This window comes from Callospermophilus lateralis, chromosome 10 (assembly GCF_048772815.1).
Source record: "Callospermophilus lateralis isolate mCalLat2 chromosome 10, mCalLat2.hap1, whole genome shotgun sequence".
In the NCBI taxonomy this organism is placed as follows: domain Eukaryota; kingdom Metazoa; phylum Chordata; class Mammalia; order Rodentia; family Sciuridae; genus Callospermophilus; species Callospermophilus lateralis.
This window is the reverse complement of record NC_135314.1, coordinates 92,232,575-92,255,168: the sequence shown is the minus strand read 5'-3', so window position 1 is coordinate 92,255,168 and position 22,594 is coordinate 92,232,575. Positions and strand designations below refer to the sequence as shown.

At 35.3% G+C, this 22,594-nt stretch overlaps 1 protein-coding gene across 1 annotated transcript in view; it reads right to left on the bottom strand.

Moving 5' to 3' along the window:
• Positions 1-22,594, bottom strand: part of Spata16 (spermatogenesis associated 16) — a 228,680-nt gene that overhangs the window by 35,810 nt on the left and 170,276 nt on the right. The window contains exons 5-6 of the mRNA XM_076868624.2: positions 17,870-18,017; positions 2,487-2,633 (exon numbers count right to left, since the gene is read on the bottom strand). Coding sequence (XP_076724739.2) covers positions 2,487-2,633; positions 17,870-18,017 — 295 coding nt within the window. The remainder of the gene's footprint in view (positions 1-2,486; positions 2,634-17,869; positions 18,018-22,594) is intronic.

Below are 22,594 nucleotides of genomic sequence, written 5' to 3'. Positions count from 1 at the left end.
CCCGTTGACTTTTGAATGTAGCTTGAAGCTGAGATAAGCCTCAGAGGATACAGCACCAGACACAACGCAAATTCTTAATTATGTGGTTAGAGCTGAAGGAGTAAATTCCAACTGGTCATGAATTCAGTCCATAAATTCGAGACTTCAACTCCATGTAAATATTTTTCTTGACTTTTGAAAATTTTAACTAGAATTACTGAATACCATGGAACTGTAATATTCTTCAGGAGATCTAAGCTCTTGGCTAATTACATAAGAGTGGAACAGATGTTAATACATCTGCAGGTAAACCAAGTGATTTAAAGTTGTTATTGGCTATGTGTTTTATTTCATAGAATAGTTTTATTGCACGAATGTCTTTTACATTTTCTAATGAATGATGATACAAGTGGTATTAGTGCACTATGATGAGGCATCAGTGATGCTGGTGGTTGAGATGAGGTGGTTGGAGTGAGGGGGTTGGGCACTGCAGGACCATGTGTGTTCTTTCAGGAAAGCTTTACTGGAACCAGAATCCCAGGTATTGTTGACCAACCCACAAAAAAGATCTGAAAGAGTTACTAATAAGTCCATAAACATCCTGGGGGCCCAGGCCCTCCTGCATGCTAGGCCCTGTGATGAATAAGATGTTATGAACAATGCCGGGTTCCTGCCTTGTAACCATATTGAAGGATAAGAGTAAGTCCATAATGTACAACATATACTGCATATGTTGTGTCCCTGAGGGTGCAGATGCAAGCACAGAGATGCCTTTTTGGGATCCTAGGCATCCATTCTTCAGTGCTAGATTACCACAAGGAATTATTTGTGCTTTCTCAGAGATTATGCAAAGGAACTGTGAATTCCTGGGAAAATATTTACACTTAGATTATTTAGGAAAAAAAATATGCATTTTATGTTACATGTTCTATATGCATATTATATATTCATATTGTATATTATATATAAGCTTTATATACTACATGTATAATATATTTGAATTATATGTTATCTGTAAAATATACTAATATATACATGAGATTTTTCCCAAATGAGGTTTGAGGAAACTGGGAAATACATTCTATTGAGGACACATCCCCTTCTTTGTTTTTCCTCTGGATTACTAAGTGCCATGACCTGTTCTCACCTACTGACTTTCATTTGCAAGGTTTCTCCTTTAGAGCTCCCAAAGGGTTCTCCTGCCTCTCAGATCCCTCCACTGCTGAACCTCAAAGTCTGTTTTCCTCTCAGACTGAAGAATATTCTTACTGATTGAGTTTGAAAATGTATTTTAAATCCTTAGCTAATGAATTTATAAGGAGTTATATATGTTCCATGCCAGATGCTCTTAATCTTTTTAATTAGTATTTTTATTTTAACAGTTATTAAAAGGACAGAAGGACACAATAGAATCAATTCTTGGGATCACTTAGAGTCTTTTCTCCATCTTTTTGTGGTGATCCTACTTAACATTATACCTAAAGGATGGAGGACAGAAAGATATCCATTCACTGTATTTAGAAATATGATGCCCCTCACAAACAATGTCCCTTAAATCACATCAGGAAATTTCATGAGTACACTTTGCTGCTGAACTCAAAAGCAGTCAGTATGAAAATTAAATAATTCCTAATTAAATGCAGAGATGCTGCATATTGATGGATTGAAATATTCATAAATAAGAGTTCTATTGATTTAATACAATCTCAAGCAAAGTTCCAGTATGATTTTGCAGATATTAATGTAGTCATTCCAAAGCTGTTTTAAAAGCAAAGAAACTAGAACCATGCAATACAACCTGGAAAGGGATCTCAAAGTTGGAGAATTTACACTTGTAATGTCCACATTTGCACCTTAAGAACATAGTCAATACAGTATGATGCTGGAGAAAGGATGGAAAAATAGATTAATATATCTATTTTGAGCAAGTTGAAGAAATAGTGCTTTTTAACAAAATATGCTGGGAAACTGGATTACCATATGAAAAGTATGAATGTTAGTCCACTTCTTAAGCTATTACAAAATTAATGCAATTTTGGGGCTAGGGATGTGGCTCAAATGGTAGCACGCTCTCCTGGCATGTGCGAGGCACTGGGTTCAATCCTCAGCACCACATAAAAAAATAAAGATATTGTGTCCACCTAAAACTAAAAATAAATAAATAAAAAAATTTAATTCAATCTTAAGCCTAAATGTACAACTATAAAACTTCAAAAAAAAAAAAAAAAAAAAAGAAACATTTTGATTGTGAAAGAAATCAGAAGTAAAATCTATTGAAAAGCTGATAAAATAGACTGGTAAAATTAACACTTCCTCTTCAACTAATGCCATTATGATAATGAAAAGACAAGCTACAGAATATTAAAAATATTTGTACATTTGTAAATAACTGATGATAACTTGCATCCATCAAAATTATCTGTGTATACTAAATAATTTGTTAATTTTTTCCTTTCTATTTCAATAAAGTAATAGTTCCATGAAAAAAAAAAGTCCAAGTGATTTACCCGTAAATGTTGGAAGTTTCCTACTTGATATTTTTTCCAAAAATTTCCCATCTTCTTTGTTTTTGAAACCAAGAGTTAAGAGATATTGTTGAGGAGGAAATGATGACCAGTCAGCTGTCTGAGGCAACAGGTGGAGTCCTTGAAGGTCTGAAATATGACAGAAAAAGAACTAAGAGACTTCATTTTAGCTTTATTATTTTCAGCAACCCCCCCATTTTAAGAATTTACTTGGAAAAGATGATAAATATAAACATTAAAGATGCAAAATAAAATTAAAAAGGTCATCAGACAATATATTGAAATCATGCTTCCTTATTTATATTTTCCTTGGCAATCTAAACACATACAAAGCATAGTAATAATGTGTGGCTAGATTATGTGGTCATTTTTATCCATCTTCAAAATAATAGACATTCAGGACCAGCTTGCAGGCAATATTTTTGTAATTCTTCTCAATAGATTTTGTTTTTTTCTGTTCATAGTTTAAGATGTAAGGAAATTCTGTCATATAAAAGGAAAGAGAAAAATAACCAAATGAAAATTAAAATATAAAGCTAATTAATTTAGTTACCATCCTTCCTATAGAGATAGGAGGAAATTTAAAGTGCTACATGCAAAGTAATTAGACTTGGAACTAATTCAAACATCATGAAAATGGTTCTAAAACAAACTCAATTCTTTTTTCTTTTCCTTTTTTTTGTGTGCGGGGGTGGGTACCGGAGATTGAACACAGGGTCACTTGGCCACTGAGCCACATCTCCGGCCCTATTTTGTATTTTATTTAGAGACAGCATCTCACTGAGTTGATGAGCGCTTTGTTTTTGCTGAGGCTGGCTTTGAACTGGCAGTCTTCCTGCCTCAGCCTCCCAAGCTGCTGGGAACAAACTCAATCTTTTTTTTTTTTTTTAATTTTTTAAAATTTGTTTTAATTAGTCACACATGACAGTACAATGATCTTGACATATCATAATTTGAATCAGATGGGGTATAATTTCTCATTTTTCTGAGTGTACAGGTTGCAGAATCACATTGGTCATGCAGTCATGCATATACATACAGCAATAATAATGTCTATTTTATTCTGCTGTCCTTCCTATCCCTCCATCCCCTCGCCTCCCCTCCCATCACTTCTCTCTACTCAATCTAAGGTGACACACTTCTTTTTTTTCCCCCCTCACATCGTCATACATGTATTCTGTACAACGATGAGGGTCTCCTTCCATCTTCCGTGCAATTCCCCTACTCCCTCCCGTTCCCTGCCACCTCTCTTCTGACTATATGGGCTGATATTTCCAAGTATTAATTTCTATTTGTTCATGCTCAAAGAGTTTTGTGTGTATTGTCTTTAAGATTGGTGCTATTGCTCCATTTTCTGAATAGAAGTGGTGGGACACTGATGGGACATAGAATCCAAATTCACATGGTACTGTTGAAATATAGCCTTCAAAACTGGTAATATTTAAAAACTAATAGACATAATAAACCATAGGTGGTGTTTCTTTTTTCTTTTTGTTGTTGTATATATATTGAAAGTCAGGCACTGAATGTCAAAAAAACCCTCTGAAACTAGCCCCCCTGACAAGTTAGGATCATGGATATAAAAACCAATGAAGAACATGTAACAGAAGCCTGAAAATATTTGATAAATATTCTCAACGTAGGGAAGTACAACCAATGCTCCAGTTCTCAGAACCAACAGAGAAGTTTTTAGGCACCTTAAGATGCAAATTGCAGTATTAGATGCTTCTTCAGTTGGTGTTTGCTTTATAAAACACCTCTTTTGAAAAAGGATGGCTCATTTCTATAAGCAAGGTAAAAAAAAGTGATTTCTACAGTTCAATTTCAAAATGCAGGAAGTTTCTTTACTTTAAAAATCTGCAAAAGACAATCCAGACACATCATCTGTTTCCAACCTAAGTCTACCTTACTCAGTGATTAATAAGGGAAGAATTTACCAGTTCTACTGAAGTTTCCAAGAACTGGATTTGTATGTAAAGGCAACTGAGTATCTTTGAGATGGTATTTTCTGGTGCAGCACTGTTGCCCAAATTGACCTGATATTTGAAGACTCTATTATGTAGATGACATAAAGAGCCTGACCTTGTCTTACCCTTGAATATTCACTGGATAAAGAGGAGACAAATATTAATACTGGTAATAAGATTAACCAGACAAATTAATGTTAGCACTATACCTAATTTATTACAAAATATGCTTGTAAAAATAAAATTATTTATTATTCCTAGTACTCAGTCCATTATTAACTTCCATGTGAAGTTTTAAAATGTGTTTTAAAATTTTAAAATGTGAGAGTCCCCTAAAAAATAAAAACTGTTAAGTGGTAGAAAAAAAAATTTTTGAAGTATCATTCTTCTTCCATTTGTATGCAGAGTAAATTGCAGTTGTATGAACATCTAGCCTAGCAGGTGGTCTATGACCCAAAATGACAACACTCTTACCAGATGTTGAATCTCATGTAACATTAATTTGAGTGCTAATTGTTCTCAATTTTGTGCTCATAAACCTCTACCTGCGTCCGAAAAGCCTTGTGCTTCTGATGGATATGAAAGTTAATCAGATTATATTGTCCTTCGGTAGAAAAGTGGAATGGATTAAAAATATGTCTTTTTTCCCCCCTTTTGTTGTATCAAGAAAACTTGGGGGAAACAAGTCCTTTAATGCATGTCTTTACAAATTATCCCAACTGAAGATGAATTTAGATGACTGTGCCTAAATTTATTATTAAAAGATCAATTTGCAGGTATGATATCATTCTGAGTTTTTACTATTAGGAAAGGAGATGCTTTAAAAACAACATCAAAGACAGTTTATGCAGATTACATTTCTTGGAAAACCACATTCTTTCAATTCTTTTTCCCCTAATCTAACTCCTGGCAAAAAAGACAAATAGTTTTTTCTCTAATCAGGAATATTTTCTTTTGCTGTGGAAGGCTGGAATTGACCAGATTTTAAGTCTTTAAGTTATTGAAGCTCCTTGATCTCCCTGCAATGTTGCTTCCTCCTTAAAATCATCTTCCTGGAATGCAGTGATCTCTTTTCTGTCTGTCTGTCTCTCTTTTATGCACCGACTCCTTTCTTTCCCTTTCTCTTTCTGCGTTCTCATTCAGCGCTCCCCAAGGGTATCTGTGACTCACTGACATCTTCTCTTACAAACACCTTTGGGAATTTCTATAGCTTATGGTTTTAGCTATTATTTCTAATGAAAATATTGAGGATCAAAGCTACAGTCCCATCTGAAAATTTTCACCAAATTCAAACACGTTTCCAAATATCTGCTGTGTTGTAGTTATTTGCTTGTCATTCCCAAAGTTACTTGAAATAGAGCCAATTTGTTCCTCAAAAGTGATTTTTATACTCCAAAATTTCCTTTTCCCCAGTGTTTACCAGCGTGTTATGAGAACAGCCATTATTCACTCAATTATTTTGGCTTAAATTTTTGAAATTGTTGTTGACTTTTCTTTTATTCCTTGACATTTAGTGAGTCTCGGAAACTAATCAAATCCACCCATCACAACATATCTCATTTCTTTGCATTACCATTATTGTCTTGGTCAAATTTCTCATCACATCTGGATTACAGAAAGAGTTTTCCATCAGGTCTCAAGGTTACCAGTATTGTTTCTTGTTAAGAATTTCTCCACACCACCACTGAATGAATGCTTCCAGAACCTTTGTCATTCTCACTGCCTTCTTCAGGTGACTTCTACTTTTCTGACATCTGAGGTCCTCGACTGTGTGCATCTGCTTCACATCTGTACCTGAACCTGAATCTATGGCATGAATCTTTGTCATTAACTTCTGATTTCACCAAGTTCACCATCCTGAGTTCATCCAGCCTCTGTACTCTTTCTTGCTTGTGATTTTTTCACTCATAAACACCCACCTTCTCTCCCCATTTTTCCTTTATTCACTTGATCCTTGTCTTTCCAAATGTACCAAACCTAAGGTCCACTTATCCAGCTTTTCCCCTTCACACTCTTAAAAACTTATATTGTGTACACTAGAGTGAATCTCTGGTCTTATGGGTTTATGTCTGAACTCCTCAGCAAATTTCAATGCTCTTGAAGATCACATTTTCAATTATGTTCAGGCCCAAATACTTGGCAGGTGCTCAATCAATGCTTGAATCTAGATACAAACTTTTCCAAATCTCAAATTTTTAATGAATAAAACAGGCAACATATCAAGATTCATAAAATATCCAGTTTCTGAGATATGATTTATTTTCTGTCACTAAACTTAGGGGAAACAAAATCACATAGGCTTTGTTTTTGCATTTTATCTAAATCCTAAATGGATTCTGTTCAATTTACCAAGGGTAAGTGAGGCAAAATAATGTGTACTGGGCAACTCAGTGGAGGAGATGCCCAGGCGAACTGCAGCTTTGCCTGGATGGAAAAATTAGTTTCCTAGTCAGGTTGTTGTCCTGGTGCAGCTTGTTCTCTGAAAAATATGGACTCTGAGTCACAAAGGAAGATTGGATTAATAGAAACCATTTGCAGGACCAGAGAAGCATCTGCAAAAACATGAAATAATGATTATAGAAGAATGAACCCATCTCCATGTGAGGGATAGCTGTATTTGTTATGAAGTTAAATATCAGCAAAATAAAATTTGAGCTCTCTGGAAGTAGGAAACATAAATGCCATTATTTCACTGTTTTCTGTTGGACACCTAGTTATAACCACAGCCAACAGATAGTGAATGTATATTTCAAAGCAATTTTTTAAAAAAGAAAAATCAGAGATTTTAAATTATTTTTTTTAGAGATATGCAAATTTAACAGTGTTCTATCATTACTTTTCTTTAAGTTTCATTTCCTTCTCTATTTTCTGGTGTCTTTGTCATTTCCTTGCCCTTTGTCCATAACAAAATGTTCTGACATTTTGGGCTAGAGCAAAATCTCATTTCTAAAGGTCCCAATTGTTCGGTGTGAGATGGGACCATGTAAGTTTTATACGACTTCTTTTTACTGATCGGTTTCAGAATTTAGCTTCTACAGTACCTTCATAATGCCAACACTTTGTCATTACCTCTTTTTCAGACATTTCTGAGTTTTATTTTGTACTCTTTTTTAATGCCAATCCTCCTTTCTTGGAAGGAATCCACAAATTCACATCAGCAAGAAAATAGCAGAAGGCAGCAACTTCATAGCTAGTTATCATTACTGCCCTTCCTCATAAATAATAAGAAATTTTCTACTTTTCAAAATAAATAGTCTATTTTGATTTTTGCATTTGATGCATGAGAAAGCCATATGCATGATGAATCTTTGTATAATAAATGATGTTTCCTTTTTGACCTTTATTGTAACTTCAGAGTTATAGATGCAAGTGGAAAGAATAGGTTCCATCCCTGGAAATCCTCATTTTCACGTCAGGCTGTTGGTCTGCTTCTCTGAGGCCAATTTTTGTATGTCTAAGTTTCCTCTTATCACCTGTACTTAAAATTCTAATTAATTCTGAAGTTATATGCTTAATCAACTATATTGTACCTCTACTCTGTGTTTTGTTACATTGAAGTTCCTTAATTATACCTCTGTCAACGTAGATTTAAGACAATACAAATATTATAAAAGTACTGCCCTTCCCATCAATATTTATAAGACTTACTACTGATGAAATAACACAATGTTGTTATAATTCCAACAGATGTCTGTCTTACTGCACTATGTAGGGGTTGGGGTGGTCATTGGATTTGTTGGCTAGCTGGATTCATTCCCTCAACCTCTTTTTTTCTCTGGGGAATTTCCCCAAGTCCTCTCCTACTCTAAAAGTAAGACTTAGTTGATTTAAGTCAATCAATCCATGCCATGCTCTTGACCTTAGTTATTAGTTCACTCATAAGCATATGATGCAATTTGGGTCAATATGAAAAAGTAAGCTCCAGGAATTGTGTGGAAGAGGCACCCACTGTTCCTTTGGGTGATTTGAGATCCACAAAGATATTTGAGCATTTAGCTCTCACATATCAGGACCTAGCACTTAAAGGCATGGTGCAGGTAGTGGAACACCAGGTAGAATCATAATAAAGTTGATTATGGGAATAGAGATGTGAAGCTGTTGGATTGATACCTGAAGACAGTCTACCTATAGATATTTCATTTATATAAATCAGTGTGTTCGATACCTCCTCCTGCACTTTTAAAACTTATGTCCCAAAGTCATTTGAGCTGTGATTCCTTCCATTCAAAGCCAAAGGCTCTTTTTTTTTGGGCAGTATTTAAAAAATGTTTATTTATTTATTTTTATATGGTACCAAGGATCGAACCCAGTACCTCACACATGTAGACAAGCGCTCTGCCACCAGCTACACTCCCAGCCCAAAACAAAGGCTCTTGATGCAGGGGTTTAGCTAGTATTTACAAATAATATGTGATATTTATAATATTATGGTTGAGATATAAAATACATATAAATACTTTAAGTTAAATTTCTGGGAAGAATATTTTCCTTACCTAAAAATAATAAAAGCTTGACAATTGGGGATTATTATTTTGGCAGCTAGCAAAACTGAATATATCTTGATGATGGCCTTGTTATGAAATATCATTATATTTTTATTGACTGATCCTCCAAAAATCAATCCATATATTCCATTTCTGGGTATATACTCAAAATAACTGAAAACAGAAACTTGAACATATATGTGTATGCCCATGTTCATAGCAGCATTGTTCACAATAGCCAAAGGTAGGAGTCACTCAAGCTTCCAATGATAGCTGAACGGGCAAACAAAATATGGTATGTACATACAATGGAATATTATACTGCCTTAAAAAGTAAGGACTATCTGGCATGCTACAACATGGATGAATCCTGAAGACATTATGCTAAGTGAAATGAGCCAGACACAAAGTGGACAAATATATGATTCCACTTATATGAGGTACCTAGAGCAGTCAAATTCATAGAGATATGAAGTAGAATGATAAGTGACAGAAGCTGGAGTATGGTGAGTTATTTATTAACTGGTATTGAGCTGCAGCTGGGGAAGACAATAAAGTACTAGAGATATTACCTAGTGATGATAGTTGCTCAGCAATATGAATATATTGAATGCCACTGAAATGTACACTCAAAACTCACCTTCTGAGTTTGGCTTATTTCACTTAACATAATGTTCTCCATCCATTTTCTTACAAATGACATAATTTCATTTTTTCTTTATGGCTGAATGAAACTCCATTGTGTATACATGCCACATTTTCTTTGTCTCTTCCTCTGTTGGTGGACACCTAGGCTGGTTCCATAATTTGGCTATTGTGACTTGTGCTGCTATAAACACAGAACACAGATATGCATGTGTCTCTATAGTATGCTAATTTTAATTCTTCAGGATAAATACCTAGGAGTGGCATAGCTGGGTCATATGGTAGTCCCACCCCTAGTCTTTTAAGGAATCTCCATATTGATTTCCATAGTGGTTGTACTAACTTACACTTCCATCAACAGTGTAAAAGTGTACTTTTTCTCCACATTCTCTCTAGCCTTTATCATTGCTTGTATTTTTCTTCCTTCCTTCCTTCTTTACTTCCTTCCTTCTTTCCTTCCTTCCTTCCTCCCTCCCTTTCTTTCTTTCATACTGGGGGTTGAACTCAGGGGCACTTAACCACTGAGCCACATCCCCAGCCCTTTTAATTTTATATTTTATTTTGAGAGAGCATCTCTCTAAGTTGCTTAGGGCCTCGCTAAGTTGCTGAGGTTGATCTGAACTTGTGATCCTCCTGCCTTAGCCTCATAAGGTGATAGGATTACAGGCATGTAATACCACACTTGGCTTATTGCTTGTATTCTTGATGATTGCCATTCTTAATGGTGTGACATGAAATTGCTGTGTAGTTTTTATTTGCATTTCCCTAATTGTTAATGATTCGAATATACTTTAAAAATATTATTTCTAAAATAAAACTTTGTTATGCACTATATCTTTTAGTAAACTTGAAACATTACAGAATTTTAGAACAGAAGTTTCTTTTTTTGTTATTTCAGAACAGATAATGTGGACCAACATTCCTTCTGAAGACATCTAAAATCCCAGAAGTATGGAAGGAACATCTTTCTAACAGCATCAAAGAACTAATACAATGATGAAGAATTACTTAGTAGAGAAGTGAGGGGTGATATGGACTATGCTAATTCCAGTATTTGTGCTGCTTTTTGTCAAGGGGGCATTTTCTGACCCAAAAGAAGTGGCTCAGAGTTTAATAGTGCCTAAGGATAACAATGTGGAGGGCAGTGAATACTAACTAGGGTCTGAGCCCTAGGAACAGAAGTGAGCCAGAGGAAATTAAACCAGTCTCACTCTCAGTACTCAGGGTTAATAAGCCACTGTCAGTAATTAAGGTCCATCTCTTGACCATAGAAGCAACAATTCTGAATAAAATGTTAATTGACTTGTTTACTAGCAATTGGTAAAAATAAAAACCTATCCTGAACCACTTGATTTATGCCAGGAAAGCAAAGTTGGTTTAATATTTGAAACTGTTCAATGTAATTTGTCACATTAACAGATTGATATAGGAAAAATCAGTTCTTTATAAATGCAAAAGATCAAGGAAAAGATTAAAAAATTAAGAAACTATATAGATACACATTAGAAAAGTGTGTACTTATAAAATCCTAAAACAAATGCTATACTTAATAGTTAAAGTCTTTTCCAGGGATGCAATTAGATAGCAGGAATAACTTCAAATTTTCTATAACATGATACAGTAATTACAACTGACAATTAACTAAAAATAGCTTGTAGAGAGAATTTTGAATGCTTCCAGCATGAATAAATGATAAATGTTATAGGTGATGAATATACCAATTATTCTGAGCTGATTATTACATATTGTATATACATATTAAAATATCATTCTGTATCTCAAAAATATGTAGCATTATGGTATGTTAATTAAAAGCAAAAATAAAAACTAAAAAAGCTAAAGACTGTCTTGATATGATTAGAAACAAAATAAGTTTGCTTACTAAGAACTCTTCAGGGTAGTTTCATTACAATTTAGTAAGTCCAAGAAAAATACAAACTATTTAAAAATTAGAAAGGAAGAAAAAAGTCAACAGGTAATATGTAGAACATCTGAGATAAGTGGCACATGCCTATAGTCCTCGGGAGGCTGAGGCAGGAGGACTGCAAGTTCAAAGGCAACCTCAGCAACATTGAGGCACTAAGCTACTCAGTGAGATCCTGTCTGTAAATAAAATACAAAAAGTGCTGGGGATGTGGGTCAGTGAGTGAGTGTCCTTGAGTTCAATCCATGGTACCCTCCCAGAAAATATGAGTTAATAGATAAAAGTTAGATTTAGACAGTGTAGAGGGTTTATCCATTAAAGTCAATAAACACTAATTGCATTTCTATGTATCTGCAACTCTGTTCAGAAATATCTTGAGACAATATTGAGAGAAATTTAGAAATATTAAATGAAGAGATATACTACATTCATAAATTATGATTAAAAATCATAAAAATGCCAGTTTCCCCTAGATTGATCTATAGATTCAAATATCAATGAAAACCCCCAATAGATTTTTTTTTGTAGAAATCAGAAATAAACATGTAATGTATTTTGTTTGGACATGCAAAAGACCAAAAACAGCTAAGACATTCTTGAAGAGGCAAAGCAGAATACCTGAACTATAGGGTATGAAGACAAAGTAAAAAATTATATATAGTAAGCAAAACAATATGATTTTTTTTAAGTACTGGGGATTGAACCAAGGGGTGTTTTAGCAGAACCACATTCTCAGTCTTTCTGTTTTTTATTTTGAGTCAGGGTCTTGCTAAGTTCCTAAGGGTTTCACTAAAGTGCTGAGGCTGACCTCAGCACAGTCATTACCTTGGCCCAGTGTAGGGAATGTTTTGGGATTGGGAAAAGACAGTAGAGATTATTTGGAGAGTTGTCAGTGTTTTGACTTTTGACTTGTTTACCCCATAAAAATTAGTCAAGATGTACACTTTTAATGCATTTTATGTGTGTGTGGTATTTTACAATAAATGTTTTTAAAAAGTGAAACAAAAGCAAGAAAATGTACAATGGGTTGGATGAGGCTCTATTTTAGCCCAAAAGGGCAATGATTATCTGTGGACTACAAGGTCATTAAGATGCAGGTGCCCATAAGGTGTAGGCTATTTGTGAGTCACGTATTGAAGGGGAAATAAATAGAGGACTCAATGCTAAATACACAAATCTAGAAAAACAAATTGCTAAGAAAGGAAACACTACAAAATTCCATGCAAAACTGAATCTAAAAAAATATAATTTAAAACTGAAAAAGTAGAGACTTTGTTTTATATGACAGGGAGTTCAGTCTTTAGGGATTTGGATGCTCAGCTGCATGATTTATTAGTTAGCAGTGTCTAATGATTAAATATAACATTACAGAGTAGCTAGATCAGACAGCATAAGAAAGAGATTCCGCCTAACATCTGAGTCTTTACCTCACTATTCCCATGCTTGATAAGATGAGCTTTGCTCCTTAAAAATAATCTTGGGACTTGGTTATACACATGGGTAAAGTGGTGTTAGGTAATAACAGGTAAGACTACCAATTCTGACAATAGAAAGGGACTCACCTTTATATTCACAAGGGAATATATCTGGAGGACACAGAATGGGAAAGGCATCTTTGAGTGAAGCTTCCATGTGTTTGCGTTTATTGTGTGTATGCATTTTACAAGGTGTTGCTGAGCATTATGGATACAATACTATAATACCTCCCTGCTTCTAGCCATCCATCCCATTCCATCTGCTCCACCCTGCCCCAACCCACTAAATAGTCTCGAGAGGCTGAAGTAAATATTTCTATTACTTCCATTTAATTTTGGATTACTTCGTTAAGGGCAACTCTGTCTGTCTTTGGTCAGGTCCTATAAGAAAAGGTCTTAAGCAGGAGACATTAGTTTCAGGGAGGTTCAGATGAGGTAGAAGTAGAGATCAAAGGCAAGCTGTGCTAGAATCTGCTACTGCAAGGGACATGTGAACTGCTGGTTGAGGAATGTTTACTTCCATCAGATAGAACAATGCCAGAGTTTCGAATTGCACACTGGGACAAGCATTTTATTATTTTAAGAACAGAGATTTCAGACCCATATGTGAGGACCTTCTTTGGGAATGATTCTTTGATTCTACAAATATGAGATGACTTATCTTTATAATTAATCCAGCTGTAAGAATTTCCTAACGATATTGGGAATACAGACTCTTTAATTCTCAAGTTTTCCATTTGAGAAAGATAGTTACAAAGAGGAAAATAGTCTGATCTTGAAAACTCTTGATCATGGTAAAATTACATAATTTAAAGAAGAAAGAATAAAATGAGAAATTTTAACTTCGTGTTTTAGAGAACATAAGAATGTATTATCCTTGCTTGTAAATGATGACTGAACAAGAATGAGGTTATAAATTTCAGTGAAAAGCAATTTTTAAAGGTCTATTTTAAAACAATTTATTATTCCTCTGAACATACATATTTACTCTTGGGAGTTAAATTGCATTGGAAAGACAAAATATGACTCTATCCACCTAAGTGTTAAAGTAATTGATATCTGATCCAGAAAACTTTTCTATTAAACATTACTAAGCATAGATCCATTACCGAATATTTATTTATTTAGAAAATAAATCTTGATATTTTCATCAAGAGGAGACAGGATATGCTTATTGTATTACTTTATTATTATTAAAATACAACCATGCAAGAATAGGACCTATGCAGAATTGTATTATTTCATTGGAATATATGAATAAAAATCACAAGCAAAAATCTTTATAAATGAAAACATAATAATTCTGGGGCTGGTGAATTATTATTTGTTTTATAGACCCTGACTACTCTGCATGAATCAAAACTGGATTTTTCCTTAAATAAGAAAAATGGAGAGCTATACTATAAAAAATAAGTAATTTCTTCTCCATGAAACAGAATACAATACAGCTCTATTATAATATGACTTTAAGATTGGGTGGGTCTTAGCATGTTTCTGAAACAGAAAAGGATGAGGAGTAAGTTTCTGAGCATGTGTAAATGTGGGTGTCCTATAAAGCATATTTGAATTTTAACCCTCCCTCATCAGCCCTATAGAAATTATAAAGGCAATCCTAGTACCTACCACTGGTGATGGTTAGGCTTTCACTTGAAAAATCACTATAAAACCAATTTCTCACTTAGTTGGCCTCTTCAATTAAAAATATTTAAACATCAGATCTATATTTAAGCATTATTTCAAAATTAATTATCATTCACCTCCTCCATCCTGCATCTGCTTTTCCTGTGGAAATCTCTGACAGAGGTGACTGTGAACTGTGGGCTGGCTAGAGAGAAAGCACTACTGGGGGAGTCTCTCCCTGCTCCTCACCACCACAAGCCAGAGCTTGTCATGTGACCAGGGAGTACTGTTCCCAGGCCAAGCTGGGCTTGATGAAGGTGACCTGGAGTTGGGCAGGGTTTCTGAGTTGGAAATTTGTTTGCCAGTCTCCACTGGCAGAATAAAAGGTGCTTATCTCCAAGTTTTAATGATCATAACTACTTCTCCAGCAAAACTTTGGTAGGTAGTCTCCTCATCCAAGATTTTCGAGGTACAGATTATATGACAAACTTCATCTTCTGATGATTTCTGTAATTTAGAAATTTTTACATATGGCCTCCATTTCTTTTGTTTCAATGAGCACTATATATATATATTTTGGAGGGGGGTACCAGGGATTGAACTCAGGGTCACTCAACTACGGAACCACATCCCCAGCCCTATTTTTTATTTTATTAAAGACAGGGTCTCATTGAATTTCTCAGTGTCTTGCTGCTGCTAAGACTGGCTTTCATCTTCCATGGGGCATCAGTTTCTCTCCTGCAACTATATATTTCTCTGGGTGAATACAAACAGACTTGACAGCCTCACCTATAGCTATCTGTGGAAGGGTGAGTGTACAAACTCAGTGTCTTTGAGGATGGAGTTGATTGCACATGGAGGAGTGTTTATGAAACAGTCAGCACTGAGCAGAAACTTGTGCACTTGTCTAGCCTCAGTATCATGCGGAAACAATCTTATGTCTGCACACATCTGCTGTGTGATTGTGCAGTCTCTCCTGCTATATGAATATTTGTTGAAATGGGTAAGTGAATAAATTTTTATCAGGACAGAAGCTTCTTGAATTCCATCTACAAAGTTCATAAAAGAATTCTGGTTTTGGGAATGTGTCCAAAACAAAAACAAACAAAGAGTAACTATTTCTCCTACGCCCAATCTCTCTTTGTGTGTCTCACTTCCTAGTTATTATCTGTGGTTCCTAATGCCTCCTCTAGACAGCTCTCTGCACCTCTTGGGAGAGAGGTTCAGCTGCTAAAGAAAACACCTGACCTTCCTTCCCCCTTCCCACCCATGCTTTGTGTTCTCACTCATCTTGGAAGTGCCTGGGGGAAAAGAAGTCCCCTTCCCCACTGTGCACACATAGCTAGACAACCCCTTAGTTCTTCATACAGAGGCAAATCGTGTCACCAAGTCAATAGTCTTAACCCAAATCATGATTTCTACAGAGAAAAGAACCTGACTAGGCCCATTGAGATTTAAACTCTAGGCTGATTTTTTCTACCTCATGATCCTCTGCCAGGAGTAGTATCTTTCCTCTCAGGGTCTCATATTGCAGTGTCATACTCTCACAATTAGCAATTATAAAATAATAGAAACAATCATTAGTAACTTATAATTATCTTCTCTTCTACAGTATTAGATCCCTTAGCCTGAATCGTCTTGCCAGCAGATCATAATTCATCTTGATAACAGGTTTGATGGAGTTACATGAGACATGAGTTTGGCTCATTAATGTTATTATTGTTTTTAAATTCTCAGTGGCAATAGTGCTTCCTAACTATTAATTAATCGTCATGACTTCTCTGTGAAGTAGGTTAAATATAACTAAACTCCTTCTACCAGAAGAGAAATTGGCAAACTGATGATCTCCTTAGTAAATCCCTCTTCCTTACCAATGGATCTGAGAGCAGCCGTGAAAATGACTGCATCAGACTCATTTTCTCATGAGGCTAAATGGGCATGACTTGTGCCCCTCCCCACCACCACCACCAAAAAACCAAAACAAAACAAAACAAAAAAAACCAACCCATCTTTAAATGTTCATAGCAAAATTATGAAAAGTTTGTAGCAATTAGCAAAGTTCTGGAAATTTTTTACCTCTCTTCTTACAAAATGCTCAACCTGAGTATAATCAGCATCAGTGGTCATTATGGCAAAGTTTGTATGCTCTTCTCCCTTTCTCTGCCCTCAATTCCCATTGTTCCTCAGAGATAGTATTCAACCATTATTGGTTGGATTTATTTAATTGAAGTTGAGGCACTGTGGAGAAAAATAAGGAATCCACAGGACCTAACTTAATGCTTCTGTCACAGGGAGACAGTATAGCTCAATGGCAAAGATATGAGTTCAATCTAAAGCCTGCCATAAACAATCAGGTGGGCATCTTTGAGAAAGCTATTTGTCTTTTCTCAATTATCTTTTCTTGTTTCTAAAGCAAATCACCTAACCGCATAGATTATGGGAACAATAAGGGACAATAAATGCACAGCACATGGTGCTTTAAAAATGACCAAGGACAGAGTATGTTTTTAATCTTATGCATCAACAACTCAGCCCCTAAAACCTAAAGGAGTTGAACTGGCCTTAATAGAAGATTGTGATATTAGGTGTGTACATTTAGGGATTTTGCTTAACACTAGTCATCGCTGAATGGCCCTTCATTTAATATAAAACAAAACAAAACTCCTTGACACTTGACACACAGTAGGTAGGAAGAAATATTTTGAATGAATGAATAAAAGTAAGTGTCTTTTAAAGAAAAAGACAAGGAAAAGGACAATTCCCAGAAAAAGAGAGGAAAAAGGACAATACCAATGTGTGTCCTCTCAGGTACCCTTGGCTATCCAGAGCTCATTTGGAAACCAGTATTTTTCAAGAAGAGAGAGGCTTGAGGGGTGAAGAAGATGGGGACAGGAAAGCAGAAAGAGCAGGCTTTGGAAAAAAGTCAATACTATAATCATCTAGTGTACTGATGAAGGATATATAGAAAGGTGAAATTTTACCAAAGGTATTGCTTTTGTTTTTTAAAAAACCTTGAAGTTTCTAGGATTTACCCCTTCCTTTAAAAACAGAAACAGGAAGGCTCAAGGGATTTTGTGCTAGACCTGTAAAGGCCAGTCCTACTTAAAACCTTAAAAACAATTTCCCATTTCAATTCCTTAGATTTAAATAGACATACCACGACACAAACAGTAAACGAACCAGAAAAGGTTCTGCATTTATTTCAACAGAAATAAGGGATCAGCTGATAACTGAAGATGTTGAGTCTTACCTGTGTAGATGTACTCTACATACGCAGGATGAGTTTTTGTGAAAACCTCTTTTACTTTTTCTATTTTATCAGCTCTTATTTTTGTTGCAAATGGTGTGTACATAACTGAGAAAGATTCAGCTCTGGTGATGGCTTCTTCAATCATGGCCTGAGAAGAAGTAAACGACCCATTTTGGCATCAATAACAATATATGACTTTTTGAGAAAGTAAAAAAATATAATTACCTTTATGGATGATTTAGAAATCTATATACTGTACTGCAAAGATAACATATTTTGGTGCTAAATATTCATTAGAACAAAATTGTAATTAGTTCTGGAAATACTATTTCATACTAAGAAATCCAATTAAATGAAGAAAGTTTGTAAACAGGTACTTCTACACTGAGTTTAAGATGGAAATAAAAATTCTATTTTTCAATGTGTCATTTTTTGATTGATTTTAGAAATCAAATTCTTAAGTCCAACATTATAATTAACTTACTGATGAGTAGACATTGGGGAGTCATTTATAGGAAAAGAGTTTTCTGCAAAATACTTATTGAACTATCTGGATTTAAGTGCTTTCTATAAAAAGAATGGCAAACTAGATAGACATCACATCACTTTTTTTTTTCTTTTTCATCCTCTAGTACCTGGGAAAGCCTTTTGGAATAAGAAGAACCTTTCTCAACTTCCTCCCAGCAAAGTGTCCCTTCCCTCTACATCACAAGTGACATTTAAGGTGGATTCAGCTGTTTAAGTTCTTTATATTTCCCCATGTACAATTCCTGGTAAAGCTCTGTCATCGCCTTGAACTTCCTGTTTTAAATAGGTCTATTACTATCTATAACAGACTAAAAAGAAAGTTACATAAAGTTTTAAAAGGAACTTATCCCTTTCCTATAACTTTTCCTTCTAATAAGGCTTGAATGTGGAATAAAAAGTATGTCTATAGTTATCTCATTTTTTTTTCTGAAAATGGCATAAAACCATATTGCTTAAGAATCCATATTTATTTATAGGAACAAAAATTTCTTCTTAACAACTAGGAGCCCCAACAACCTGTAAGAAAAAAGTAAAAAATTTGAACTAACAGAGAAAAAAAAACACACTTAATGAACAACAATTTATAGTATCAGCATAGTATTTTGAAAACATTTTGTATATCTTCAGAGTTGATTTTTTAAAAACATTTATTTTTTAGCTGTGACTAAGTACGTTTATTTTATTTTTATGGGGTGCTGAGGATCAAACCCAGTGACCACGTATGCTCTACCTCTGAGCCACAACCCCAGCCCCCAGAGTTGATTTTTAAACTAAGCACCCAAATGGAACTTAATCCTTGCCTACTCTATTTCTTAGTGATTTTTGGATGCCTTCTATGACCATTTATGTTATCCATGGAAAGGAGTTTTGTGCATGTTTTATGGATGCAAAAGGCCCTTCTTTCTCTGACACTAACATTGAAAAATTATGTAAAATTAATGGTGGGAAAATTTCTGAATGAACTTTAATAATTTCTAAAAGACTGAAGAACAGAAATTATATCTCCTGTAACAAGGTTCTTTGCAAGTTCAAGGAACTAAAAGGGAATAAAGAATAGAGTTGTGAGGCCAAACCCAGAGCTGGCATTGGTGATTGACAATGAGAGGCAGGGCCTGGATCCTGAGGCCTAGATACCAACAAACACAGTGCAGGTAGCCGGTGTGGAATTCAGAGATGTAGATTAAAAATTGAGACATGGTGTTAGGCCCCAGTGGTCCTCCCACAAAAATAAAGATCCTTTATATCAAGTGGGAGAAATAATGCCCCAGTGTGGTGCACACGTTCTGTACACTGCTGGAACGAATGCCCGGATGGCTTGTCCTGACCAAGCAAGAGTGCAGTTAGACCGAGATGTGTGTGCAGTGATATGCTGCGGAGGGAAGCTTTTCCAGATCTTGGTTGTAAGGTCAGGATTTGACTTTACTGCTATTGAAGCTGTTCATTTTTGTTGTTGTTGTTATTTGTTTGCTAGGACTGCCGTACTGCCATAATGAAATACCACACCACACTCTGAGTGGCTTAAACAACACACATTTATCTGCTCAGTTCTGGAGTCTAGAACTGAGATCAAAGTGTTAGCAGGGTTGGTTTCTCCTGAAATCCCTCTTCTTGGCTTGTGGATGGCCATGTTCTCCCTACGTCTTCATATCCTCTTTACTCTTTTTGTGTCCATAAAGACCTCATTTTAACTTAATTACCCTTTTGAAAGATCCTGTCTCCAAATACGATCTCATTCTGGGGCACTGGGAGGTAGTATTATAACAAACACATTTGCAAGGGCACAAATAAACCCACAATGGTTTCTAACACCTTGAAAAGCGTTTCTGTTGTTCTTTCTGAATATCTTGGTGGAGAGCATTTTGTCTTAAGTTCTGGGTGAACAAATTTTAGTGAAGGTATTTCATCCTCCTGATTGCTTCCAGAAAGACATTAGCAGTATCCCAATCAGGCCAGGACAGGAGGAAACACTCTCCCTACCCCATTTCTCTTCCAACTGCTGGCAGCTTAAGTGGATGCTGGCAGGGTAGCTTTGCTAAGCCATCTCACAGCAGGGATGGCAAGACTTGTGCCCAAGAGCCTGCACCAGCTTTTTTTTCCAAGTGGCAGGAGTGTGGTTTTCACATGGCAGCTTGATGTGCTTGTTGAAGGATCTGTGCTTTTGGCTTAATGCTCAAGGCACTGCATTCAGACCTCAGGCTTGCCACTCAGGAAAGTGTGCTGGAGAGCTGGCTTCCCCTCTCCCCACTGAGAACCAATAGTGATGGTTCTTTTGTGACTTCTGCTTTTCATCCTGGAGTTGTGTAAGGAAGCGGGTGATGAGTAGAATGTGTATGTAAGAGCTGAATTCTCTGCAGAGATGCTTTCTCAAAGGAAATTATTAGAGCCCCCAAAAGATCTATCACAACAGAGTAGAACTGAGAATACAGATTCTGAAATATCCTCTCTGTGTTTTAATGTGCTTTTTTGTTATTCTTCTAGAGACAGATAATTTTGAGGCTTTGGACTCTCTTACATTGCTCTTGTAAAGGAATAGAGTAATATTAGATATTTTTCAGCATCATTGATACATTATTGAATAGCTCATTAATGAAGCAATCTGGAAAAAATAGCATCTGTACTTGATTAAAATAGTGGGGATTTTTATTATTTTGGTCTAAAGACAAAAACATCAGATTTTTATTGCATCATGATACTAATTTTTTAATTTAATTAATTTTAACTGATACATAAAGCATATACTTATTGTACATAATTGTATACATTAATGGAATACCAAGTGATGTTTTGACATGTATCCATTATTTAATTAGGTGAAATATATCCATTGCCTGAAATATTTATCACTTCTTCATAGTGAAAACTTTCAAGCCCTTTCTTCTAGCTTTTTTGAGATGTGCCTGGTTAATTTCACTTTCTCCCATTCCATCCATGTTGTCACAAGTGACAGGATTTCACTTTCTTTTATGGATTCCATCATGTCTATTCACCATCATTTCCTTATCTGTTCATCAAAGATGGAGACTTAGATTGCTTCCATTCTTCCATCCTTTAGGAAATGCTGCAATGAACATGGGAATGCAGATTTATTTTCAACATACTGATTTTATTTCTTTAGGATATATACCAGCAGTGAGATTCGTGGATCATATGCTAGTTCTATTTTTAATTTTTTGAGAAACCACCATATTCTTTTTATAATGATTGTCCTATTTTACTTTCCTACCAAGAGTTTACAAGGGTTCCCTTTTGTCTACATCCTTGTTGGCACTTGTTATCTCTTATCTTTTTGATAACAGCTGCTCTTACTGAGTGAGGTTGTATCTCATGCGGTTTCGATTTGCATTTTTCTATGATGATCACTGATAATGAACATTTTAAAAATGTACTTGTTGGTCATTTGTGAACGTTCTTTTGAGAAATGCCTATTTAGATATTTTAGTGAATCATTTGTTTTTCTGCTGATAAGGTTTTGGAGTTCCTTAGGTATTGTTGATATTGATCTCTTGTCCTAGGTATAGTTTGCAAATATTTTCTTCCAAAATTATGTCAGTTGTCTCTTCAAGCTGATAAATGTATTTTCTTGCTGTGCAGAAGCTTTTTAGGTTGATGCAATGCCATTTGTCTATTTTTGTTCCCTGTGTTTTGAGGGGCTTGTCCAAAAGTCCTTGAACTCCAATATCCTCAAGCATTTCCCCTGTTTTCTTATTGTGTGTAGTTTCATAGTTTCAGGTGTTACATTTAAGTCTTCAATCCATTTTAAGTTGATTTTTGTAACTGGCAAAAGGAGTCCTAGTTTCCTTCTTTTGCATAAGGCTATCCAATTTTCCCAGCCCCATTTTTAAAAATTAACTTTTTATTATTTATATGTGACAGCAGAATGCATTACAATTCTTCTTACACATATAGAGCAAAATTTTTCATATCTCTGGTTGTATACAAAGTATATTCACACCAATTCGTGTCTTCATACATGTACTTTGGATAATAATGCCTACCAGGACTATTTATTAAAAAGACCATCCTTTCTCCAATATGTTCTAGGTACCTTTATAAAAATTCAATTGACTATTAATGTATGGGTTTACTTCTAGGCTTTCTATTCCGTCCTACTGATATGCCAATAACAAGGTGTTTTGATTACCACAGCTTTGTATACATTTTGAAATCAGGTACTGTAATGTATCCTGCTTTGTGCTT